The 26,559-nt window shown below is 43.5% G+C and overlaps 3 protein-coding genes across 3 annotated transcripts; 1 reads left to right on the plus strand and 2 right to left on the minus strand.

The window, feature by feature from the left end:
* Positions 1-4,438: 4,438 nt before the first annotated feature.
* On the minus strand, positions 4,439-12,681 carry fbxo28 (F-box protein 28). Its single transcript, XM_035400950.1, has 5 exons — positions 12,484-12,681; positions 10,435-10,544; positions 8,518-8,656; positions 6,533-6,728; positions 4,439-6,273 (listed from the first exon to the last, which is right to left on the minus strand). The coding sequence occupies exons 1-5, from the start codon at positions 12,670-12,672 to the stop codon at positions 5,807-5,809; spliced, it is 1,101 nt and encodes a 366-aa protein (XP_035256841.1). The 5' UTR covers positions 12,673-12,681; the 3' UTR covers positions 4,439-5,806.
* Positions 12,682-13,347: 666 nt separating this feature from the next.
* polr1c (RNA polymerase I and III subunit C) lies at positions 13,348-18,030 on the minus strand. Its single transcript, XM_035400732.1, has 9 exons — positions 17,823-18,030; positions 17,451-17,522; positions 17,241-17,348; positions 16,943-17,075; positions 16,397-16,516; positions 15,764-15,916; positions 15,200-15,349; positions 14,454-14,570; positions 13,348-14,015 (listed from the first exon to the last, which is right to left on the minus strand). Exons 1-9 carry the CDS (start codon positions 17,892-17,894, stop codon positions 13,897-13,899), a joined length of 1,044 nt encoding a protein of 347 aa, XP_035256623.1. The 5' UTR covers positions 17,895-18,030; the 3' UTR covers positions 13,348-13,896.
* A 145-nt stretch (positions 18,031-18,175) lies between these two features.
* yipf3 (Yip1 domain family, member 3) lies at positions 18,176-26,431 on the plus strand. The gene is made up of 9 exons (XM_035400734.1): positions 18,176-18,457; positions 19,695-19,904; positions 20,502-20,608; positions 21,266-21,311; positions 22,139-22,231; positions 22,784-22,915; positions 23,301-23,414; positions 24,026-24,149; positions 24,833-26,431. The coding sequence occupies exons 1-9, from the start codon at positions 18,386-18,388 to the stop codon at positions 24,952-24,954; spliced, it is 1,020 nt and encodes a 339-aa protein (XP_035256625.1). The 5' UTR covers positions 18,176-18,385; the 3' UTR covers positions 24,955-26,431.
* Positions 26,432-26,559: the final 128 nt, after the last annotated feature.

Here is a 26,559-nt window from a genome sequence, read left to right on the forward strand (position 1 = left end):
ACACTAGTGTGCATCTTTTATTCAATAAAATAAGCTGGACCCACCACAAAACATCAACTCCATCGGCCTTAAAAACAGCCCAGTTCCAGGTCAACAAAAAGAACACATTTGAGTATGCAGTACTTTGCAAAATGTGCAAATAAATAAATAAATAAATAAATAAATGCAAATTTGCATTTTAATTGTTCATGAACTAGAAGTGGGCTAGTTTTCAGAGCAAGGGTTACACAAGGAAGTTATGCCATAGGAAAATTATAATGCCACTGTCCTCTTAATTGAGGAGAGATTTCCATGTTTGTTTTAGTGTCTGGCTAATGCCAGGATGAAACATTTCCTGTTCTGTAGGGAAGAGAAACAGAGGAAATGTACTTGACCATGTCTTTATAATTTTAAAGGTTTCTTCTGCTCAAAATAATCCAAAAAGCTCTGATCTTTAAGCACTGTTCCCATTTATAAATGCGGTACCTGAGGATATTGGGAAGGAAAGGCATTCTCCATCTCTTAAATAAAATTTATTATAATCCCTAATGTAATTAAATATATTTTCCATATATGGATATCCAGTTTACTGGCATTCTTGATTCATAATTGTTTGACAATATTATATTTTCAGCATTGTATACCAAAGCAAAAGTATACCAATTATCATCACTTTGGTCTCAGTGGGATACATCTCAATATTACCAACAAAAGTTTCATTTTTATTATGTATTTGAAGTACCTACATATATTAGAGGGTATTATTTATAGTATTACAGTATACTTTTTAATACAGGGGCATATATTTTCATTGTGTAAGGCAACAAGCTTTGAGTAGATTAATCAGACAAGCAAATCTGATTGTAATTCTGAAAGTAAAGCTCTTATCAGTTTACAGAGGGCTTAATCTGTGCAAAACCTCATACCTGTAGGGTCAGATATCAGCAAACCTTTGCACGTTGGCATGCCCTGCAGGAAAGGCACTACTGTGTTTTAAAAGCTGTAAGTGTAAGTAATATGATTTACACGGCTCAAGTTCACAGTCACAATATATTCAAATTTAAAAAATTTTTTTTTTTTTTTAAACACAATGGGAATTCATTCTGCTTACTGAAGACGAATTCCCAGCAGGGAACAAAGCATAACAAAGGAACAGTAGTGTCGTTATAAAAATCCTGCTTTTGGTGAAGGTGGGTAAACCTGCGCTGAGAGGATGGACGCTGAACCTCGGAGATGAATTACAGAACGCCTCGCGCAGCGAACACATCTAACCCAGAGACAGGGAAGGTGCCAGGTTAAACTCTGTGACAGAACGTGGAATGTGAAACAAGACTAACTCTGGTGAGAGTTACATAAGAAGTAGCCAAGAAAAAGAAAAGGTTTTCAGCTACTCCTCATGTGACTCTGTGAGCACCCTGCCTTCAAGAGCACCTTGGTTTGCGTCACCCGGGGTCTACCTAAAATATTCTTTGGCAGCACTCTACATCTCCCCCTGTTGAAGCTCAGGTGAGATGTGGGACATGCAAAGGCGGAATCTGAAGATCCTTGCCGTCTGGCCACTGCCGTGACGCCTGCTCTCTATGTCCCGAAAACATCCCCCTCCCTGCAGTTTGCTTAACCCCTGAAATGCAATGCAGTATTCAGTAAACTAATCTTCCAGCTTGAAAGAAGAAGGATCTCATCTCCACACTTCAGCCTCATGGCATAGACAGGAGGAGGAGCCAGGAAGGTGACAGAATCAGACTTGAAATGGACGAACACAAAACAACCTGCGTTGGTCGGTTAAGGAAGACAACTGAGCATTAGTAATGTAATCCTTGCCCTCTGCAGGGGCCTAGTCGCTCTCAGCTGTACTTTACTGCCACTAACCACTCTGTAAATCTGACTACAAGTGCAGCCTTATCAGGAAACATTGTCCAGACGGTGATGTAATCGTGAAGTCTCGTCTATTGTAATACGCCTTACACAAGCAAGCATGTAAGTCAGGGCTGCCCAGCCCTGTTGCTGGAGATCTACTGTCCTGTACGTTTTCACTCCAGCCCCACCAAAGTACACCTCATTCAACAGCTAGAAATGTCACCGGCCTGCTAATTAGTATAATCAGGTGTGCCAAATTAGGGTTGAAATGAGAACCTACAGGGCAGTAGGTCTCCAGGAACAGGGCTGGGCAGCCCCGATGTAAAGAGTGCAGGGACAGTTTTTTGACAGCTGTCAAGATAGTGAACAAACTAAACCGAAATATTGCGGTGTACCAATTAAAAAGTCTACCTGAAACATACAAGCCACCAGTGATGTAAATCCTACAGTGTTCACACGCTAACTTCATGTGAATGCTTAAGAGAAACGTCTTCAGTTCACGCTGTTCTGTTGGCAGGGATAAAGAAAGTTAAATTAACGCCCTACTGTGGCCTCAGAAAGCAGGATTTGCATACAACATGACCTTCGCCATGTGTTTGCTTAGCTTAGGGAATTTACAGCAGGACACGCAATGACAATACAATACTGCTACAGGTGACCATAGCCATCATCCAAATCCCTTATCAATTATTCCGTATTAAACAAGGAAAACGGTAAAGCTTTAAAATTCTTCCTTGCATGGTTGAGGGAAAACTGGGAGTGAGCAGAATTAATAATAATGAAGTACCGGACTGAACAAAACACATGTACAAATTAAATGCTAATAAAGCATTCTCAAATGAATGCTATGTTTAGAATATTTGTTTTTATATATATATATATATATATATATATATATATAGTGTGTGCGCAATAAGCCATTAACTAACCAGAAATAGGCAGGTTACAAGATTGAGTTTATTTTTGTTTTACATACATGAAATAATCCACAATCTGAACTCTGAAATACATAAAGATTACAGTACAGTAATTTCTAAACAGGAGACGCTGTCTCGCATGAAGCCGCAAGCTAACATATTCCTGTGTCTGTCCACAGTGGCCAGGCTACGTTTAACGCGTGAGTGAGACCGTTTCGCATGTCTCCGGTGGTTTAACTGCAATCCCCAGCATGCCTCACTGTCAGGGGAAGCCATCTTTAGTTTTTCTCTCACCATGTGCGGCTTCTGTCATCCTTAGCTAATGAAATGCTTCTAACGATGACTTTTCACAAGATATTACTTACAAGGCAATAAAGAAGTGTGCGAAATATATCTGGTTATTTATGGAGGAGAAGTAAAATGTAAAGTTTTCAAACAAAATCAAATGGTGACTTCGCTCCTCCCATTCCACCACCTCCCAAAGCCTTCACCAGAAATCTGCTACGGTATACATCCTGGTCATTTGGCAAATTTTCCTCTCAAAAATAGTCAATATGTAATCTTGATTTCATGGGACAAAGGTCTTTTACACAGCTGAGACTATAAATCTGTCTAAAAAGCAACATTCCAAGTCAAGAAACCTTTCAACTGTCGTAAACTTGAAGGTTTTATGAAGTCAAACCAAATAAGTTGACTTATTAGTCATATAAATCAAGGGGGTTTAATAGACTTCAATAGTTTTGCAGTACTGAAAGACAAACTGGTTCAGTGGTGACTAGATCTTCCAGTCATGAACAGCATCTCACCCAGTATATACAGCTGCGTAATCCAAGCATCTCTTAATAATTTGGGTTACGTTATGAATATTTCCAAGGACCTGGTGGTATTTGTTTTCTGTTTTTGTTTTCAAACAGATCTTAAATGAGATTTAACTAATGTATGTGTTCTTATTGTGTATTAGGAAGGAGCCAGACCACTTTAGTATTTTTTTTCTTTTTGTACAAAATAGAAATATGACACAAACCACTCTGGAGAAAAGTTACCAGTCTGTGTCAAAAAAAAAAAAGTCACAAGTTTGTATTTAAAAAAAAAAAGCAACGAGGCCAGTCAGACGACACCACCTTAATGAAATTACAGTGGTATCCAGCAGAAGACTTTCTAACCGGACATTTTCTAGCCCAAGACAAAAAAAAAAATATCACTTCCAAGACATGGTGGACCCTTTCAGAATCTGGGAAGAAAGAAAAAGTCGATCTGCCTGGCCACCTCCACGCTAGTGTTTGTGGCACGGACACCACGCTACAGACCTTATCCAGGCGTTCCCATGCCGACGGGCCGCCAAAGTAACTGCCATGAAGTGATGTCACGGCTGAAGATGAACACCAACCCCCCACCCAGCCACCCACCCCCACCCCCCCCACCCACCCCCGTCACATGATCAAGGCTACACTGAATTTCTCCACACAAGACGGCACATTTTTGACCTCCCTTCATCACGAACGGAAATTGCACAACCCACCTCAAGACTTCAGTGAATGAATCTGCGCACGCAACGCCGCAGCGGCAGGCCTGGGGTTGCAGCCGTGCGGCCTAGCAGATGACTCAGGGGGACAGAGTCCACGTAAAACCTTTTTGGGGAAAGACCAAGGTTCAGAATTACTTGACACCACGGTTCATTGGTCTGGTTATCCATCCACTGACATCAGTCATCTCACTTTTCATGCCAGCATCCGTTACCTTCACGATAGTGAGAGACCCCATTATGGTCACCCATTCCCATTCACCACGCTGGAAATGGCTCAAAGAAAAGGGGGGAAAAAACCAAAAACATGTGGCCAGCTCATAGGGGGAAGATAATAATAGTAATTCCATCCAAAAAAAAAAAAAAAAAAAAAAAACCCCCCTTCAACAACTAATATTTTAATGCAATGGATCTAGTCGATATAAAAAATTTAAAAAATCCCTCTTCAAAAAAAATGTGCATCATCCCTGCTGGGCGTGACGGATTAAGAGGGTACTTATGCAATGTGTTTCCTTACGGGGCGGCGATCTCCTAGGACACATGGACGCTTGAGGCGAGGCTCACAACAGAAGGTTTAGCGCCGCAGCCAAACCAGACTGCACGTGCTCAGACATGAGCCGGCCAATCCTGCCTCCCCCGCTTCAAAAAATAACAACAATCATTAAGAAGAAATGACTTCCATCTTCCTGAACATAAAATTATTCATTACCGATCACAAGAAGCAGTGGATTTAGTCCTCCACAATAAGAGGGGTTTATATACATAGCTGACAGGAATACTATGGACTTAAAAAAAAAAAAAAAAAAAAAACATGCCAGTGAATACATTTAGAGTGCTTCACACATTTAATAAATGAACAAAAAAAAGTTGTTCTAGGGGCAGGGGAGTTCATTTTTTGTTTTGTTTTTTTATACTGACCCCATGATCATTTCTGAAAGTGGGGCTTTTCAAGCGCCTCCTGACCATGGCCACTTGAAGAGAAGACTGAATTTTTTTTGCCGTCTTTTACCCCCAAGGCTGCTCGTCCAGTCGATCGCTGCCCACAGTGACGTGTGCCGGCTACACGGATAGACAAGACAGAAGATTCTCTTTGGCTAATTGCGTGTCCCAGCCTGTATAGGACTCCTTGTGTGTGACGCCATTTTAGCTTTCCCTCCTGAACAGATTAACTGTTGCCTCAGGTTCTCCCACTGCTTCCCCCTAGTAGAGTCTAAACAAGCCCAACTGCATGCCTGGGCATATGTAAGTATAGGGGGTATGTGTATAAGTGGGTGTTGGGGGGGGGGGTGATTTTTAGGCAATGACGCTGACTTAAACACAAGGAAACAGGCTGATGTGGAGCCCCTGCCCCACACTTTCTTGCTTCACCACCCTTCCCTTCCTCATCCTCCCTCCCCAAACGGCATTCAAAACAAAAAATGACATCACAGGGCACGGGTGGGGCGTCTTAAACAACAGAGAGAGAACAAAAAAATTTTTAAAAATAAAATTAAAAATCAAAAAAACAAAAAAAAAAAAAGGTAGAGTTCCTCTACTTCTTGCTGCGCAGACGCTTGGACTGGCGGGGAGAGTCCGGGCTCTTCCTTGTACGTTTGTTGGGGGGGCCGTCGGCGCCCACTGCCGCCGCCGCCGCCCCCGCAGCGGACACCACGGCGTTGGCGGAGGAGGAAGAGGAGGAGGAGGAAGAGGCGGGGCCTCCGCCGGCCCCGCCCCCCACGGCGCTGTCCATCAGTTCGCGCAGCTTGCGCTCCATCTCGGCCAATCGCACGTTCTGCTCGCCGATGACCTGCGTCTGCTCCAGCAGCTTCTGCTCCTGGTCCTGCAGCTGCTTCTGCTGCTCCAGCTGCTTGACCCGCACCTCCGACATCTCCCGCCGCAGGGCCGTCATGGACGCCCCGTTCACCTTCACCTGCTGCTGCACCTTGGTCATCTCCGAGCGCGACGGCGTGTTCTTGGCCAGCAGGGACATGGTGGTCAGCGAGGTGGAGGGGCCTGCCACTGTGGGGGGGGGAGTTTCCAAAAAAGAGAGTGAGTTAGAGGAAAATGTGAGGTAAAGGAACTGTGACCGTGGCAACGCTGAACAAACATTTCCGCCCATCCCCACAGTTTCAAAGGACACTGCTATACACATAGCATGCACTCACGGATGTACTATAAAATGGTTTGAGTGGAGGTAACGTTCGACAGGGCTCAATACAAAAGAGGAGCCAAAGACGGGGGATGGGGCCGGTGGGGGGGGGGGGGGTGGGGCACCCACCTGGGGTGGAGCCAATGAGGCGTCCGGAGAGGTCGGCCCCGGGGAGCTTCTTCTTGAGGATGGGGACGATCTTCTCGTCGAAGTACTCCATGGCCATGGAGGAAATGTCCCTGAGCTCCTGCAGGACCTCGTGGGCCCGCTGGGGCGCCCGCGTGGAGTTCACGTAGCGCAGCACGCGGTAGATCTCATCGATCACCTGACCCCGGTTACACGGCGGGGAAGAGAAGGCCGACGCCATTACTACATTACATTACATCACAGGCATTTAGCAGACGCTCTTATCCAGAGCGACTTACACAACATTTTACATAGCATTTTACACTGCATCCATTTATACAGCTGGATATGTACTGAAGCAATAATGCAGGTTAAGCACCTTCGCTCAAGGGTACAACGGCAGTGTCCTACCCAGGAATCGAATCTATGACCTTTCGGTTACAAGCCCAGTTCCTTAACCCACTACGCATAACTAAAATACTATAACTACCATTACTATAAAGCGGGGTGCTGAAAAACACCAGTCATCTGACCCGGTCTTTAAGCATGGCTAGGATAAAGCAGAGGCCTTTCCCTCAGAACGAAGGCCAGACTAGAGAAATCCTGTTAATGCGGAACCGTGTTCACTGGGTTCCAGGCTGTTGAAAAGAAAACAGCGGAGGCCCACGAACAATGATATTGACAAAGCAAACAGCTATTTGCATTACCACAAACTGCACCTTCGCACAGGGTTTGAACTAGCAGTCTCTACAACCACTTCCATGTGTAATGTAGCCACTCATTTCAGGTAAAATAAATCAAGGTTCTCAGGTCAGAATGGCAAAACCTTTTATAAGTTTTGGTCCCATTTCTTAAGGCTGACGCCATCAGTACCACAGCGCCATCTTGTGGTCACAGCCTGAAGGGCAGGAAAACAAATGACAAATTTAGCAATTCCTACTACTAATAGTTGCAATAATTCAATGCAATTAGAAAAAAATGTTTGTCTTATTTGAAATTACTTAATATGGTCAAAAGTATATACACTACTGTATGCGGATGTCAGCTGTTGGCCATTCAGTTTTTTGTATTCAAATACAGGATTTAAAAAAAAAAAAAAACATTTTTTCCCCTATTTTTCCAGTCTGCCCTACAGAATTAATTAACTTACTCCAAAACCATATTATGCAGTGGCCTGGATCGGTTTCATTCCGCTGAATACGAGATGAGGAATTCCAATGCACAGAGCGACTGGACATCTGCGATCTAATGACCCCCCCCCCCCCCCCGCTGCAGCAAGTCAGGCGATCAATGCAGAGGAATCCTCTGGGGAAAGGCCTGCCGGCTCGGTTAAACTGCACACACACATCACTCCAGCGCTCAGCTGGGGAAGCTCGGGTCATAAAATGTCGCAATCAACTGGCTTCCGCTTCCAAGTGAAGCGATTGCGTTCGCCGTGACACGTTAAGGCCCTCATGACCGGGTCTGTGACTCGACACGCCTCGTCAATGTTTACGCTGGGAAACAGGAGAAGGAAGGTATGCGGCCCATCGGATAGACAGAGCAATCGTGGAATGAAAACATGACACGGCTCTTAAAAAAATAACTTCTAGCGCCCTTACATTCGTTAAAAGGGAATTTCATAGAGTTTGAACTAGTGCTGTCAGGAAAGACTAATATTAAGTCATCGGCGTACCGTACTGCTGAACTGCATCTGCCGTATCTACACAAAAATGACACACACAAAAAAAAAAAGACAGGCCCAAAAGACATTGGCTTTCAGTTAAAACAAAAACTCGCCACTGGTTGTGTATGAGACACAAAATGGCGGCCGTCCAACAGAGCTCAGACCGACAGTGACAGAAACAGGTTTGACTGCCTCCATTTTCCAGTTGCCTCTCAGACCCACTTGAGTGAAGTTCCTGACTGCTCTGGTACTGACTCCCAGGCCCCGGGGTGGACAGGAAGTGAGACAGGACGCACGCACGCACGCACGCCCGCAGCCTTACCTTGCCCGGGATGAAGCAGCACAGGTTGGAGTCCACGTATTTCATGAAGGTCATGTTGAGCAAGGAGAGGCGCGTCTCCACGGCAGCCAGGATATCTGCGTGGCGAGCCAGCGAGTGGTTCCTCCGCTCCGACTCCCGCCTGCCAACGGCAAGGACACACAGCGGGGATCAGCAGTGACTACAGCTCACCCAAAGGAGGAGCCCATCCCGCAGCAAATGGACGGGGGTGTTTAGTCCGCTGTTAAAAAGAAAGGGCAGCACGCATGTACGTGCGCGCGCACACACACACACACACACGCTCGCGCACAAACACACATGAATGTGCACACACACACACGCTCGCGCACAAACACACATGTACGTGCGCACACACACTTACACACAAACACACGCTCGCGCACAAACACACATGAATGTGCACACACACACACACACACACACACGCTCGCGCACAAACACACACGAACGTGCACACACACACTATAGTAGGCCCATGCTCTGATAAACCAATCAATACATGCTGTTTTGGGGAAGCAAAGCAAACCTCGTGCTACTGAAATCTCCTGTCTGCACGATTCAACTGGCCCCTTTCTGAAACCTGAAACCTTCAAATTAAAATCTAAATTAACACGTGCTCAAAATATATTTAAAAAATACCCTGCCAGTATTTAAAGTGGCAGACCTGGCTGGACAGGACACAGGTCATCTGAGAAACAGGTCTACACAGAGTAAGGGGCCATGCCACACAAAACCAGAGCAGCCACTGACTATGAAGATGAATGGCTTTCAACAGAAGGGCAGAATTAATCAGGATTATTCAACAAACTGCATTTAATAGGGATCCCTCTACACGGATTGGTCTTAGTTATGGTGCAACAGAATAAGACAGAGGGCCCCCACACACAACTGCATCCGCGCTGACTTAATTGGGTTAGGCACATTAAATTATCTGCGAATCGACTCCCTCGTGAAATATTCATGCCGCCCGCAAAGCCGCGGCGCCATTCTCCCGTGTCAGCCGGATGAACGGCGATACGTTTCCTGCTTTAATTACCGGCGGCACAGTCCGCTGCGCTCGCGGCTCGCGGCCCTCCTCTGAGATTACCGCGAGGTGGATACGCTAGCCGGCTCCGTTCACGCGGATAGGGCACTGCGTTTTTCGTTCCGCTAAAAACGCCGAGCAAATCTGCCGCGATGCGTGAGTCACGGGCATCGCCGCTGCGCTCAACGACCGCCAGGGCCCCTCCTGTCAGGAGGTGGACGGCTGCGGACCCGTTTAATCCACCTGTCAGTCCAGCCAAAGAGCACCCAGGGCACTTCTACAGACAGCATTATAATCAAAGGATATATATTTTTTAATTTATTTAATTATTTTTTTACACAGGCTTTACATTTACATAAGTGAGCAAACGACTTGACAGCAAGCCCCAGCAAAAGTTAAGTCTTCAGTTTCAAGCACAGCTCAAAAAAAACAGCCTTTACAACACTAGTCTGTGAACAATTAAACCATCCCCCAGGTTAAGCTATCCTACAAAACATGCCTTGTCTTTCCCACCCCCCCCCCCCCCTAGAAACTTTTGAATTTACTTCTGGTCTGGAAAATCTCATAAGTTGGAACAATTTATATGAAGATGTGACCACACCAGGGGAATGAACGCTACTCCAACTAACAGCTTGTATCATGAAATGGAACCAGAAGCATGTCGGTCAAACTAACACCAACAAGAATGAAAGAAGTGTAGTGTTAATGCAAGCTTTGTTTTCACATCAGCCAAAAAAAAAAAAGTCACACTTGATTCAACCAAAACTGCATTTCAATACATTATTGCCGTGGGGCAGGAGGAGCGGTGAAACCCCTGCTAGACTACAGCACCCTGGAGCCGTGCTTTAACGAGCCCGGTAGCCAGTGGCCTTTACCTGGGCAGCTGGGCTTTGACCTGCTTCTGGCACAGGCTGTGGTAGCGCTCCACCCTGAGGAAGCCCTGGTTCAGCATGCGCTGGCAGATCATGTCCATCCGCTTGCACACCTGAAACGGCACGTGCGCACAGGGTCCGGGTTAACCTTCGGTTATCTTACCTGGGTGCGCCCCGCCCCACCCCCACCAGTCAGCTGACTCTAAACTAAGGAGCAACAAGATCAATAGCTGATTTCATTGCTCAAAAAGAGAAACAAGGCTTAGTTTCTGATTTCCGATACAGACTTTGTGTATTTTAATCATATAACTATTCAATACTGACACAAAACTGACACCCCAACACCACCCCAAACCGCTGTTTGGAGCTTTTCTTGCTTCTTGCTATGAAGAGACTACAGCACACCAACAATGACACAGTGTACTGAGGGTACCAGTTGGGTGGAGGGTGTAACTAGAGGGTGAGGTTGTGACGGGTACAGAGGCATTAGACAGCTGCCTTGGATATCACCATTCCCCTCCCCTCCCCTCCCCACCCTGTACACTGGCTGCATTTAGACTGGGTGCTTAGGTTACAAGACCAGCTGAAAAAAAGGCGTCTTGTTTTGGATAACCTTGGGCGTACAGAAAAACTGGCAGCAGGGATAATTCCACAGTAAGGAAAATTAACAAATTAATGTGCTACACGAGGCACTATCACTTAAAAGTTGTGTAAAACTTCAATAATGGACAGTCTGTTTTTAGTCAAACAAGTTTTAGCTAATGGGACGCCAGGTATCCACGGCGATCGACAGTGATGCAAACCTGTTTGAACTTTCAATACGTGGGACAGCCCAACGAGAATGGAAAATTACAGCGTGCGCGACTGTAGTTACGCAAAAAAACACTCCAATATGGGGCGACATAGCTCAGGAGGTAAGACCGATTGTCTGGCAATCGGAGGGTTGCCGGTTCAAACCCCGCCCTGGGCATGTCGAAGTGTCCTTGAGCAAGACACCTAACCCCTAACCCCTAACCCCTAACTGCTCTGGCGAATGAGAGGCATCAATTGTAAAGCGCTTTGGATAAAAGCGCTATATAAATGCAGTCCATTTACATTTACATTTACAATATTACTTCTATCGACTAACAACTGCACATATCGTCAACTGCAAACAGGATATGATTGTGAATCCCTAAGGCCTTTTAGAACTTTGACCACAATTAACGTCAGGTGAGCTACCTAGCAGAGAACACATTTCGCACTCTCAATTGAACAAAAGTCATTTCCCCAAATTGTCAAGTTATCCTACTCCCCATTTAGCCAATTTAAGTTGCCTAATTTGGATGAAACGTATACTTTACTAGGTATTTCACACTGGTCTAGAAAGAAGGTACAACCCACCGACTTCCCTGATCCTGAATAGGTAGGCAGCTAGATATCCTTGGCTGGGCAGTATTTACCATAGCACTAATAATGTAGCTAGCTGTACAACTATCGACAAAGCTACATACCAAACAAAGTGGTTGTAAACGAGCTAACGTTAACTACGTACCAATGCATTGGTAACTCAATCCCATGGTATGGGATGAGATCACAAGTTGCTCTACCAGTCGACCCACAAGACAAACAATATCCTAGCAAGTAATTCACAAAAATAGCCATTAGGCCCATTTTCTTACTGATAAGCTAACAGTCTCCAAAACGAACCCCTTTCACCACACAGCTAACAATAGCGCAAGTCTAACATGTTAGCTACTTTTTTTCATTTTAACGGGCGTAGCTGGCTTGTGGTCGGCTAAATAAGAGACCACAGCGGTCAAACTAGCCAACTTGCCAACGCTTGAGCAACTAATTAAACACCATTCTTTTAAATCCAATGGGAATTGAAAGGTCGGTGCTAGCGGATGCATATTGTCATCAACACAGAGAGCATCACCAACAGACAGCATTCAATCCACCGGCTAACAAGCTAACATTGGTGAACAGTGAGGGGGTAACACAAGCAACACGCAACTATCCCTTTCTCGCGTCCGCATTGGAAATTAGAGGTTTGTTTTTGTTCCGTCTCACCAAGCGCAGCAGACTGATTTCGTCGTAAGACAAGAAATTTAGAATGGTCTCGATCGCCACGATGGGAAGTCCCAAGAGAGGGTTGTTCTGGTGAGGCTGATCCGGTGGAGGAGTGGATAATCTGGGTGAAACCGAATCGGAATCTAGCGCTCCGGTACCCCTCTCCACTCGCTCTTCTACAGCCGCCATCTTCCTTTCCTAAGGAATCTAAGGAAGTGACGTTTATTAAGGGCAAATTGAAAGAGGAAGTCCCTCTGAGCGCAGTACAAATGCTTTGCAAGAACATTCAGGCGTCCATTTTTTTAAATGGCAAAGTTATTAATGAAAGTCAGACGTAGCCAACGAGCCACAATGCAGTTTACCTAAATTAATATTCTGTATAGTTTTTCAAAGCCACATATAATTCAGTAACCACATTTTTAAGTCAGACCACCTAATAGGATCTATAATTGCTTAATATGTGTTGTCATAGATAGATGAACAATTATTTCAATTGCAAAAGGAACTTGAACATAATTCGTTAACCCCGTGTTTTATAACTATATATGGTATTAAAAATCAGAAAACATGAAGGCAGCAATTGAGGACCTGTTGCATAAAGGTTAAGGGCTAATGTATCACGTTAACCGTGTGCATTAAAATCAAAAACATTTCCAGCACACATCTGGAACACAATAATACATTTAGCAAATAATACTCCGATGGAAATATTAATGAGGCCATATTCCTTTTATGTGTACCTGATAAACAGTTCACCTCCTAGTTCATTTTTTTCATTATAATTGACAGATAGTATGTATTACATTCTACAGACAACTTTGAGTCTTACCTTTTTCATGGAACAATGAATCAAAGTTCAGTAGATCACTTAAACCCCAAATGATTTATTGATGACTACTAATCTTAATAATGAAACAAGAGGTCATCAACATTAAATTAGTATGCATATTCCATTTGAAAAGTTTGTTTAATACAGTGCATAAACTCAAATGTACAATGTACTTTGTCTTGTCCATGCCATTTTCTCAAACTACCAAAGGGATCCTCAAGTGACAATTCATTACAATTGTAGGTTAGCAATATTGTTCAGCTAAGCAAACCAAACGTATATATTCCCTGTTTCAGAAACAAAGTGATGGAGATAAGAGTACCCACATTCTCTACTCGTTTAATAAAGGAAAATAGCAACTACGAAAATGTAGGCCAATGTAAATACATTATGTACACATTTGACATAATTTCACCATGATAATGGGGCAGGCAGAGAATATAAACATTACAGGATTTAAAAAAAAACTGTAAATGGTGGTACACTGTTGAACGATCCAGTCAGTTCTTCGTCTTTTGGGTTCTCTCCATTTCAGGCAACCATTTCTGATGTCAAAGGCACAGACGCTGTGCGCTCCCGCCCTGTCACTCCATCTCTGCAGAGTCCAGTTCACTGAGAAATTTCTGACACTTGGCCATGAGGACTTTGATGGCTTCGCTGACCAAGACTTCAGGGGCCAGGATCCCAGTGGACTCCACTGAAACTGCAGGAGACATTACAGTACATTACAGGCATTTAGAAGACGCTCTTATCCAGAGCGACTTACACAACTTTTTTTTTTTCATAGCATTTACATTGCATTCATCTATGCAGCTGGATATATACTGAAGCAATGAAGGTTAAGTACCTTGCTCAAGGGAGACAACAACCACAGTGAGAACTGCTGATATCAACTCCATGCATATTACAAGTTAAGCAAAATTGTGCATCAGTAACAAGTCACAATTATTGTGCACATATATTATTTGGGTATGAGTATGCCAGGTTTCTTTTTTTAAATTGGCTTACCAGACATTCCATATTTACCTTATATTTTCCATATAAGATTTTTCAATCAGGTTTGTACAATTTGATAAATTACGCAAGAACGGACAAGTATGGCTTTTTTCCATGGCACGTTATTGAAAGTTTAGGGACGTACAGATGAAATGGTCCCGGACTCTTCCCAGTTTCACCAAATTCTTGAGGTCGTCATGCCGAAGGACCTCACGACTGCAGGTATCCAAACGGCTGTTCACGACTTTGGCAACCCTTTTCCCTGGGTGAAAGACAGAGGTGGACAAAACAAGTAAACATGACTACGGTATAAGCATCATATATTGATTGATATACATAAAGGGATGCATGTGGTCAGCAACAATGCTTAGGCATGCCCATTCTAATGGATGGTCAGACAATTAAAAACCACTTCACCATGTCACCATGCTTTATATATTGAGCTGCAGCCACATAATACGCTGTTTGGAAGAGGAAGCTATTTGCATTAATGAGTAGTTGTACCTAATAAAGTGACCACAGAGTCTATCTAAAAAAATTTTTTAATTGATAGTTGTTTCAGTACATAGTTACATTTATGCTAGTAAAAGGCTCAGTTATATTCTAAGGAGGAACACATGCTTTGAATGTCCAACAGCTAAAACATCAAACAAAAACCTTAATATAAAACCTTAAAAGAATGAAGGATGCTTCTAGGAACAGGAATTAAAGTAAAATCAAGCCTCTTCATCTGAACTATTTTGTGTTATTTTGAGATTACAGAAACACACTCTATCGTAAACACACAGGCATTAGACACGCAAAGGACTACCACCCCAAACTGGCCCGAACAGGTTTAAAGGATATGGGACCATGATTCGTAATACAGTGCCCTCAGCTGCAATCTCTCACCCCCACAGTCCTCCACCTCCATGACACCGGGGGAGAAACAGCGTTTCAGCCTCTCTGCCTTCTCTCCCTCGACGGGCTCCAGCAGGGTGACCTCCGGGAGCAGCCGGTAGCTGGCCGTGGCCACCGGGGAGAACTTGGCATGATCTTTGCCTGGAAACAAAAAACCCCGGAGGGCCCTCAGAATACAAGCGAGAGAGAGCTCCAGCGTCACTGTAACAAGTCTCTGGCAGGCAAAGGAGGCCTATGGGAATTCACGAACTGTTTTTATAACTGTCACGTAGTGCCAGTCATTAGACTCGTTTCAAACAAGTTTGCTTTCAAACTCAAAAACAGACTGATTAGTTCAAGTCCTTGAGATCAAATTGGTTTAGGAAACCACACTTGGCCACTGCAACAGGAGAGGCGTATCGCAGTTACTGAAAGGAGGAAATAACACACTAACAACTACAACAACATAATTCAGGTCAACACAAGTATGATGATTTCAAATAAACACAGGTACTCCATATCCCGGCCGTTGACTACCTTTCAACCCTGAACACTGAATATGTTTACAGGCCTCACCAATGCCCTTTACACAGTGCATGACAATATCCAGCTCCTGTCCTGGCCGCAACTGTGCCAGAAGGATATCGTCGTGGACAGGACCAATGCTGGCGTCTGCAAAAACGTCAGCTTGATTACCAATAGGCACCCACTTCATGTCCTTGGAGTACACTGAGAGAAACAGAAAAAACAAGTTGTTTGACAAAAGGTATACAGGTAACAACAGGGAAATGTAACACCAGAAATCAAAATGTATCATAGTGCAGCATTTCAGTTGAGCCCCCAGGCTGTGGTAGGATGCATTCTGGTTTTACACATAACTACATTTTCAAAACAGGATGGCGGGCCTACTGTAATACAAGTCCAGGTTTGGCACAGCCTAGATGTCTACAAGAATATTTTCTGAACAACTTACTATTAAACGATTACCGTAACAATCACAAAACATTCTCTATGAGTGGTGTTTCCTCAACAAGACAGAACTACTTATACTTTACAACAACAGACTGGAACTAGCTTTAACACCCTGACCCGTCACAAAGATAAACAACCATTCTTCACTCCCTTGGGTGACGTCATAGTTCTCAGTGGACGCAAGTGCGTAGCGAGTGATGTTACTCTACTAGGAGATGCTGTCGTGAGGAGACTTACCCATATGGTTTAGATACAGTTCACTGGGATCTGAAGAGTCTTTAGTGGCCCTTGGGTTTCTCGTGCACTTGATCTTCAGCTGAAGTTGAATCGTGTCAATTTCTGTTCCTTCCTCATCTCCTGGGAATTGTCCAATATAAAAATCATACAATCAATGTCAGAATGACAAGTGACACTTACACCAACCCCCACCCCCACTCCCACCCCCACCCCCACCCCACCCCACCACTCTCAGGCTATAATGCTCACTGCAACCTCTGTGGTTGATTCGGGAGGCAGCACACATGCATGTGCTTTCAACCGACGCACAAGACGACAGCTGCTACTTCTTATCACACTGCAGTTGAAGTCGGGCTTGCACAGACATGAGTCAGAGGAAGACAGTTCAAGTGCAGCTCAGCAAAGAAAGTTGCGGGTGACTGATTGGCTAGCGGCGGACTTGAAGTGAGGACGGAATATAATACCAAGTCGAGCAATACCTCTCTCTCAGGCTGGTGGAAACCCAGTTTACATTTTACTCGCTCTCTAGGATGCATGCATGTTTACCTGCATTTCGGTACTCAAACAGGCGTGGATCAGCTTTAATGGGAATCAACCCCAGTCTGTGGGCAAGAATCTCATCTTGAATGATTGAAGTGTTGTTGTAGATGAACACCTTCTCCACAGCCATGGTGGGCACCTGAACAAGATAAGTAGGAAAAACATCACTCACAATCACTGTGCATTTACACGTTTGGCTGCCACAATATGACAGTATCTTAACTTCTCTATCAAGTGTCAAATACTATGAACACTATGAAACTAGTAAGTGCATCAGTATAGTATACCCAGTGTTAACCATTACCTCAGCTAGTAATATCCGTCGAAAGGCATTGGCTATGGCAGCATCTATCCCCACCATATCGAACTCCAGGGTATTTTCATCCATCTGAATTATGTCGATTTTGAAATTCTGCAAGAGTGAAGGTAAAACATAGCATGATATAACAGCAGTATTGAAGTAGAACACATTTTAAATAGCACAAACCGTTCCAAACCCCGTTCAGTAATTCACCTGTTCAAATTTCTTCAGGTTCCAAGTATCATCATAACCGGGATAATTACCAGGAAAGTCAGTGGTGTGAACCTGAAAAAGACAGCATACCAGATTTCAAAACTCCTCAGACAATTGTAAGCGATACTATACGTACGTCCTCCTACATTGAGATTATAGAGGTACACAGTATTATGCACGCATCTAGCAGGCCAGGAAAAGTATATACAAAATATTTGTTGAATAGCTAAAAATGAGCTAGTTAGTTCCCACGCTAATAGCGTGCGGCACACTTTTGCCCATGAACTGAACCAATACCGTTCTGGACGTAAAATACACTCCATATCACTTTCTGATTACTAGCCATTTACAACCCATGTCACTTTCACTCACATTCCTGACACCAAATTCGCCCAAAATCACTCGATTCCGAATTTCTTCCACGTTACTCATGGGTGCCGCCATATTAGAACAATATTGACTTCCTGCAATGACGTATTTCCACCCAATTTTACGGAAACCGTGTTAACACCACCATAGACATAAGTCAATGGACGCCACTGTGTGCCACATAGATTATCTTTTAATTAATGCAGTATAATAACACATTGAGTAACTAAAACCTAATACTACCTGCCGCTATGACACTAAATCGCAGCACATCAGTTTACAATTGTATCAAACAATACAAAATAGACGTTTAATATAATCTCGCGAGACTTTGTAGAAATTCACGTCTCCCGTCCAATCCAAGCCGAGCAGGAACCCACATAGCAGGAACAGAGCGATATAACTAGATTCTCGTTTAAAGTTCCAATATAGGCGATTTAGGCTAGGAGATACAGATTAGCAAAATAGCAATGTTATGAGCAACTGTCAAGTTATGTGTATACTTGATAATAATTGAATGGTTTTCAGTACGTTTCTAAATTAAAGGAAAATACACCACTGCGAAGATGTCGGTACCCGAAGGAAACAAAAACACGAACACGGAAGCATGGGGAGGATTTGATGACAACCTGATCCAGGTAGTACTAGTCAGTCTTGGCTTTAGCCAACGTTGTGTACTGTAGCTGGACAAATCGATTGCGAAGCATTACAAGCATTTTGTCTGTAAATACGTTGTTCTGTTGCGTAAAGGGGGCGGCAAAAATATTGTACCTGTATGTAACCAGGCAGCAATGTTAGAATACATACAGCTAGCTTTATAGGCTAGCAGCTGAGTGTGCATTGAAGACTAACTGAGATTACCTACCAGACTGGTTTCCATATTTAATAACTGGGAGTTCTTCAAATAGTGATGGTAAGGTAATATGTAACATTGTGCCAACGTTATTTTAGTTTTTTATTTAGGTCGTTACTTGTCTGTGATTTGTAAAAAAAGAATTCTAACTATTTGGAAGAATGCTTAGGCTACTTATGTTAGAAATTCAAATGAAACCTAGTTAACTAGAACATATGACACTATTATTATTCTATTATTGAAATTATAAGGTTGTTTTTTTGCTAGTTGTGTTATTCTGTGTTTCTGCAGGATTGAGCGCATTAGAAATACTAGTGATTGAAGCTCAGATCATTTTTTAACCACCCTTCAGTTTTTATGTATGTAATTATACTTGGACACTAACTTGCGTAGTGGGTCACAGTATATTTACAATGTACTCATACCTGAAGCTCACCAGGAGATACAAATTAGGTATGCCTGATCAAATAAAATCACTGCCGAGAATGAAATAACCATCCCAGTGCATACCCTCACGGGTCTTACTGGAGGCATGTGAGTGTTAAGAGTTAAAGTCATATGTTTGAGAAATCTATGTCTTCAGCTCTTTGAGCCACCTCCCTCTAGTGAGACCTAGAATGGCTGAAGCTGCTGTGCCTTGAGAGGTATTTCCACGCTGCAGGCGCCAGTGTAGCGTAGTGGGTAAGGAACTGGGCTTGTAACCGAAAGGTCATAGGTTCAATTCCTGGATAGGAACTGCCATTGTACCCTTGAGCAAGGTCCTTAACCTGCTTTGCTTCAGTATATATCCAGCCGTATAAACGGATGCAATGTAAATCCTATGTAAAAAAATCCTGTGTAAGTCGCCCTGGATAAGAGCGTCTGCTAAATGCCTGTGATGTAATTTCCTGCAAATGGTTCTATTTTGCAGGCATCTGATTAAACCTCTTAATGGCCTCCTAATAGTACATTTAGGCCTGTTTGGTGTCGTTTGTCCCTGGGATGTCACTGATGATGTCACTGGGCACTTCCCCCGTCCTCAGGGCAGTGGATCAGCGGTGATCGACATGGAGAACATGGACGACACCTCGGGCTCCAGCTTCGAGGACATGGGCGAGATGCACCAGCGCATGAAGGAGGAGGAGGAGGTGGCGGAGGAGGCGGAGGCCACGGAAGAGATCACCGGGGAGGACGGGGAGTTCCTGGGCATGAAGGGCATCAAGGGGCAGCTGGGACGGCAGGTGGCAGACGAGGTGAGCTCACAAAGCGGTAAGGGGTGCCGTGTCACAGGAAGAGCAAGGGGAGGAAATGCCTTAAAACAGGCCAGCAGTTCACTACGTTGGTGAAACTCTGAGGGGTCCCCAGTGCTGATATTGCTTGCAGCTGCTGTTGGCTTCAGCAAGAATGAGCATGATGGGAGAATGAGTGTTTGTGGAACTACAAATGGGCAGAGTTACCATATGCTGTTCCTGACTCCCTGATTTAAACCAATCATAGTTGTTTGTTATGGAGAGCATAGTCTTTTCATTGGTTCAGACATGACAATGACTGACAGCTCATCACAGCTCCACCTGTTTTGAGGTTCGTGAAACTTCACAGTCCAATTAGTAGCATATAATACATCAATATTTCATAAATTGCTTCTGAAAATAAAGTATTTGTATTCATCTCAAGCAATATTATACTTGTGCCCATAATTCAGACAAATTGACAGCAGTTTTACTTTATTAAAACATAACCACAATTCCCAATATAATGCAGTTTGGTGTAGAGAACAATTTGAAGCACAGATTAGAGAGATGAATAATGAATATGTGTGACATAGGTGTGAACCGAGTCTGTCTCTTCAGGTGTGGAGGGCAGGGAAAAGGCAGGCATCCAAGGCCTTCAACCTCTATGCCAACATTGATATCCTCAGGCCCTACTTTGATGTGGAGCCCATTCAAGTCAGGAACAGGTGAGGCATTGTATTTGGGCAGTGGGGACTTTGTGGGGGGAAACAAAATTTTAAATAGTTTTTAAAAAAGAACACACAGGTTCCCAAAGCAGTATGGGTGTGTTGGGTTTCTATGAACTCATCTTTGTTTGATTCAAACAAGTGATATGGTGGTGTCTACACCAATCAAAAATTGTACATTGTGGAGAATAGAGGAAATCTAGGAATGCACAACATGTCTTTTGTAGTCACATCTGTGTCGGCTGATGAGACATTTTGGCCCATATGGTGACGCAACTTATGTGCGGTAAATTTGTGTCACTGTTGTACAAAAACAAAAGTAAGCAAATTGTATATAAACATTTTGTTATACAAATAGAATTTGTTGCAGTTTTCGTTCATAAGATGACTTCTGTGCCAGTCTGCATACATGAATATGAAACTTGGTACAAGTTTACATTTATGCCATAGTGTGAAATGGAGATGTGCACACATCGGCTAATATGGACAGGAAATGATCACCTATTTATTTTGGTCCCAGACTTTACATATCGTGCATCACTAAAACAAAAAAGAAAGAAAACACCACCCCTTATTTGTTTTATGCAGTTTGCCATGTGGTATTGTTTATTACTGGATAAAATTTTCACTAACATAGGCCCTTTTTTCTATCACAAGGTTGATGGAGTCAATGATTCCTGTCCGAATGATCAACTTTCCACAGGTGAGAAGCTGGTCTGGCTAGGCTAATGTGTTAAAGTTTTGTCAAATAACAGCACAAGTGACTGAATGGGCAAAGTCAATATCTGTAAAGCCATCCATATTACAAAAATATATCATAACATTAACGTGTTACAAACTTTATATGCATTTCCACATGGAAACAAAACAGTTTTTTTGCCGTGCATGAAATGCAGTACAGATACACTTAATGCTTATATACAGAACTTGTAAATGAATTATAATAAACTGAGATGGTATTTGGTAAGAGATGGAAATTGAATGGAATTTTTTTGTTAGCCACAAATGCATGGGAAAGCCTATCCGAGCGTCCACTCACTTCGTAATAAACTGAAGGACATTTACAGACATATTCACATGGTCACATCAAAATCAATCATAATTATTATCTGTGATTAAGATTCATGCTATTAAATAGACATATTAACTTGGTCTAGATTATTAATACATCACATACTCTAAAGTTGGTTTTCACAAAACATTCCAAGCCCCAGGCCCACTTAATGATGAATATGTTTTCAGTAACCAACCTTCCATGGAAAAAGTAGTGCAAAATTAGTTAACATAATGGAATACAGCCGCATTTGTTCACCATAATTGCATGCACACCGGACAGTGTCTACTTAGTGTGAATGTCTAGGGTGGGGGGTAGTGCAGTGTGTGTCTCAAGAACCCCCTCAACTCTCCCTCAAGACCCATTTTGGGAAACCCTGTTCTACAGTGATGGACGGGCCTGAGTATCATGTGTGTTTGAAAGATTAGTATGAATCTGCACATAAGACTCAAACTTCTCCCTTTCCGTACCTGCAGAAGATTGCTGGGGAGCTCTACGGGCCGATGATGCTGGTGTTCACCCTGGTGGCCATCCTGCTGCACGGGATGAAGACGTCTGGAACCGTGATCGTAAGAGTTCCCAGAGCATATAGTCCAACAGTATTAAAACGCGCACGCATGCACACACACATGGACACACACACACACACACACACTCAAGCACACACACACACATTCCACACGTCCCTCATGGAGGTGGACCATCTAGGTATTTCCACAAAGGCAGAAAGCATTACTGTAAATCTTTGATTGTACTCGGCCCAGACATTATATCCACAAAAATAAAGCTAGAGGTGCTCATTCAGAACTGTCCCAGATTCCCAGTCCCAGGTGGCCCTGTTTCTGTATTTTGGTCATTTGTTCTGTGAAGCTGACACAGTTTAAGGTAATTATTTGATGGCATTTAAAGCTTGCTACTATAAATAAAGCGTACTTATATTTAGACTTATCACCTGTATTCTTGTCAGCGGTCCTCTCGTCTCACAGGAGCTAGTCTGAGTATAATTTTTACAATCTCAGTTCGCACCGTAAATACTCTTTAGTTTACCAGGATGGCAGTTTAAGCAGCATTGGCTGGACACACTCCCTCGTCTGGACTCATGGTTTACCTTTTCCCATCAGAGAGAGGGTACCTTGATGGGTACGGCGATAGGGACCTGCTTCGGCTACTGGCTGGGCGTCTCGTCCTTCATCTACTTCCTGGCCTACCTCTGCAACGCTCAGATCACCATGCTGCAGATGCTGTCTCTTCTGGTTTGTACCTGACTCTTCGTCGCAGATGCGGGTCCTGTTGACCTGCAACATCTAGGGCATCGGTTTTTCATGGGCACAGATTACTTAGTCCTGGACTAAATTGAGTTTCGTACGGAGAATCTCCATTCAAAATTAAATTTAGTCTTGGACTAAGCTGAATCTGTGTCTGCAAAACTGGCCCATAGTGTACCCTATCACACTGTTTCCTCCGTCTTGGTTCTGGATACACACCAATTTGTGCCTGTTGTTATTGCAGTATAGTCTTGTGACAAAGTTATAGATATTAATAGGTAACTTCAGAATCTCACTTTTTCTGTAAATATACGATCTTCCTTTTGGATGTTGCTTAGTGGATATTTTTTAAATTATTTCTTCTTTACCTCAGGGTTACGGTCTCTTTGGCCACTGCGTGGTTTTGTTGGTCACCTACAACGTCCACTTCCACTCCCTCTTCTACATCCTGTGGCTGGTGATTGGAGGACTCTCCACTCTGCGAATGGTGAGGCTTGCATCTGGAAATGAGTCAATATAACCAAGATAACGCAGTTTCAGTTAGTTCAGATTGTTAGATCGCTGCCCCATATGGTTTCAGTATGTGATGTCACCACAATGAAGGCCTAGGCCTGAAACACTACAGAAGGACAAAAAGGGACACGCCCAGGCTTGCTCCTGCGGTTGACTGTGCACCTGCAGTCTGCCTGCAGCGGCTGTGAATGGGGTGTACTCGTGCTGTGAATGGGGTAGATGGACTGCATTTTATATAGCACTTTTATCCAAAGCGCTTTACAATTGTTGCCTCTCATTCACCAGAGCAGTTAGGGGTTAGGTGTCTTGCTCAGGGACACTTCGACACGCCCGGTGCGGGGTATCGAACCGGCAACCCTCCGACTGCCCAGACAACCGCTCTTACCTCCTGAGCTATGTCGACCCTGGGGTGTACTCGTGCTGTAAATGGGGTGTACTCGCACAACGCAGACGCCCGCTCTCTGCGTCTCTCCCCAACTGACGGAAGGCACTGCGTCATGGAGACGGTTCCCTCGGATGTACATTTGGGCAGTTGGGAAAATGAAATCGGCTTTAACGTCGCCCGTCTCTGCGCTCCTCTCTCAGGTGGCGGCGCTGATCTCCCGCACCGTGGGACAGACCCCCCGCCTCATCCTCTGCGGCACTCTGGCCGCCCTGCACATGCTCTTCCTGCTGTACCTGCACTTCGCCTACCACAAGATCGTCGAAGGTAAGGCTCCCCCCCCCCCCTCCCCGACAGCACCGGCACTGACACGGTCATTACTCACACCGATATCCCCCCCTCCCCGGGTAGGGAGCTGATCTTGTACCCAAAAGCACAGAGATTTGATTCCCCAGCAGGACACTGCCGTTGTACCCTTAAGAAAGGTACTTAACCTGCATTGCTTCAGTGCATGTCCAGCTGTGTGAATGGATGCGATGTAAATGCTATGTAAAAAAGTTGTGTAAGTCGCTCTGGATAAGAGCGTCTGCTAAATGCCTGTAACGTAATGTAATTCCTGCATAGGCTGGTTTGTTCCAGCCCCATCAGCCACCAGTTCTGCATATTTAATTATGTGATTCTCTGAATAAATGTAATACCTATCTTGAGCCAAAATTCACTTGATGGCTTAGTGTTTTTTTTTAAGGGTAAATCTTACAATATCAACTACAGGCATTCGGTTTGAACAGATTTATAAAGTTGTGATTAAGTATGGTGGAACTTAAAAAGCTGTGTGCGGATCTCCGGTAATTGAGTTTAAGACCCCTGGCCTAATTTAAGCGTGTACGAATTAGTTTTTTTTCAGAAGCTCAGGTGGTTTTCGTTAATAGATTATCCTAATGAACATAAAGCTATAATAAGTGATTTAAGTGGTTTTTTGTGTGAAATGTTTCGGTTTTTTTTCCCTGAAGGTATTCTGGACACCCTGGAAGGACCCAATGTTCCCCCCATTCAGAGAGTGGCCAGAGATTTGCCTGAAGTGGCGATCAGTCTGGTTAATGGCACAGTGAAGTCACTTGGCATTTCCATGTAGGCACAGTGTTGCGGTGTACATTCTTCTTTGGGGCTGAAAGCATGATTATGCTGGTCCCATTTTAAAAGAATTGGTGAGGGGGGGGGGGGGACAGAAGGGAAGATTATGTGTTTGTTCTTGGGCTCCAGAGAGGCTGAACATCATTTATTTCTTTCGTGGATGGGGAAACGTCTTTGAGTTAACTGTCATCCAAGTACACATTGGTGACCCATAAATGTTTGTGTCGGCTTGAAGATAACTCCCCGTCACTTCTCAATACTCCATATTGAGAAAGCACATGCAAAAACGTTTTATGTAGGCTAACACAATGGGTATAACATTGGTAACTGCCAATCAACCCCAACATGCCTTACAAAAGGGATCATAACAAAAAAAAGATTGTTCCTTGACAAAGATTGCTGGAACAGCTCCCATAACAGGAGAATGCTAATGGTCAGCAATATTTTCTAGGCTCAGCATAAGCATGCCTCCTTGTTTTGGAAGATTTGATGTTTGTTATGTGTCAGCTTTCATTCCCACTGAATCCCAGAGGTTTTCTGAGAACACTAAACACGTTATATACCTAAAGATTGGCGACGGTGTGTGATGGTCTTTTTGGTTCCTAAATGCAAGGAAAAGAACAGTTAAGCTCGCTGTAGTCACCTTTGCCGTGTAAGACTGCTGATAACCATGGCATCCAAAGGTTTAGGTGAAGTGTGTATGTTTCTTTGTCCATTTCAGACCTGGGTCAAATATGTATTTGTTTTGGATTCAAATACTTTTCTGCGCTTTACTGATCTTGTCTGGTGTATTGGAACCATTTAAATGCTCTCAAAAAGTGCAAACCCCGCCTTCTGGTCATAATGGAAGGGTCAGTTACACCAGGCAAGATCAAGAGAGCACAGAAAAGTATTTGAATCCAAAACAAATAAGTATTTGACCCAGGTCTGGTCCATTTACTGGAGATATTTGAGACGTTGCAAAAAGTATGTTTTGGAAAAAACACGTATTTATTAGAGGTGTTATGACAATAATACATAGATGAAGGGCTGGACATTTGTTGAAAGAAGACTGGGATTTTCATGAAAGAACTGGTGGAACCTGATGAGATGACACGTGCACCATGTTAAAATATTTCTCTGTTTGAACGGATGATTTGCTGTGTATAACTGTTCTCCACAGCAAGCGAGAATTGCCTTTCTTACCCATCAAGGAAGTATGTAATAGTTCATGTATCCACCGCAAATCAATGTAAGTCTTAGGTTTATATTAAGAAAATTGAAGATGCTTTTGGAAAGTATTGAAGGTATTTGTTTTATTTCTTTACCTCTGAATTCTTCTATTAAGTCTATAGAATTGGATGTCGTATTCCCATGGTCATTTCAGATGTTCTTGTAGAGTAAGGTTTAGTAAAGTCTTTTTCTCACTATCTTCAGTTTTCTTTCACGTGTGTACATATAGAGGTATTGTACAGAAAATAAAGCTAATGTTTAAAGAACATGTGGCCTTGCTTTTCATTTGGCACAAACTACTTAATAGTCATTTTAAAGGGATTTACCAGTCATTTAAAAATGCCATCGGAATTAACTAAAAGGGAGAATATGCACTCAATATTCAAAGTATCGA

Source organism: Anguilla anguilla, chromosome 18 (assembly GCF_013347855.1).
Source record: "Anguilla anguilla isolate fAngAng1 chromosome 18, fAngAng1.pri, whole genome shotgun sequence".
Classification (NCBI taxonomy): Eukaryota; Metazoa; Chordata; class Actinopteri; order Anguilliformes; family Anguillidae; genus Anguilla; species Anguilla anguilla.

What these genes read in the sequence shown, in the direction of transcription:
- polr1c (XM_035400732.1), bottom strand. Translation starts at nt 17,894, where the DNA reads ATGGCGGCACCCATGAGTAACGTGGAAGAAATTCGGAATCGAGTGATT. An exon ending in GCGAATTTGGTGTCAGGAAT is followed by an intron (nt 17,523 to 17,822) that starts GTGAGTGAAAGT and finishes TGTCTTTTTCAG; the next exon opens with GTTCACACCACTGACTTTCC. An exon ending in GGAGGTGGAGGACTGTGGGG is followed by an intron (nt 14,571 to 15,199) that starts GTGAGAGATTGC and finishes TCTTTCACCCAG; the next exon opens with GGAAAAGGGTTGCCAAAGTC.
- yipf3 (XM_035400734.1), top strand. Translation starts at nt 18,386, where the DNA reads ATGTCGGTACCCGAAGGAAACAAAAACACGAACACGGAAGCATGGGGA. An exon ending in TGCAGATGCTGTCTCTTCTG is followed by an intron (nt 22,916 to 23,300) that starts GTTTGTACCTGA and finishes TCTTTACCTCAG; the next exon opens with GGTTACGGTCTCTTTGGCCA. An exon ending in CTACCACAAGATCGTCGAAG is followed by an intron (nt 24,150 to 24,832) that starts GTAAGGCTCCCC and finishes TTTTCCCTGAAG; the next exon opens with GTATTCTGGACACCCTGGAA.
- fbxo28 (XM_035400950.1), bottom strand. Translation starts at nt 12,672, where the DNA reads ATGGCGGCTGTAGAAGAGCGAGTGGAGAGGGGTACCGGAGCGCTAGAT. An exon ending in GTCAAAGCCCAGCTGCCCAG is followed by an intron (nt 8,657 to 10,434) that starts GTAAAGGCCACT and finishes TGCCGTTGGCAG; the next exon opens with GCGGGAGTCGGAGCGGAGGA. An exon ending in CCTCATTGGCTCCACCCCAG is followed by an intron (nt 6,274 to 6,532) that starts GTGGGTGCCCCA and finishes CCCCCCCCACAG; the next exon opens with TGGCAGGCCCCTCCACCTCG.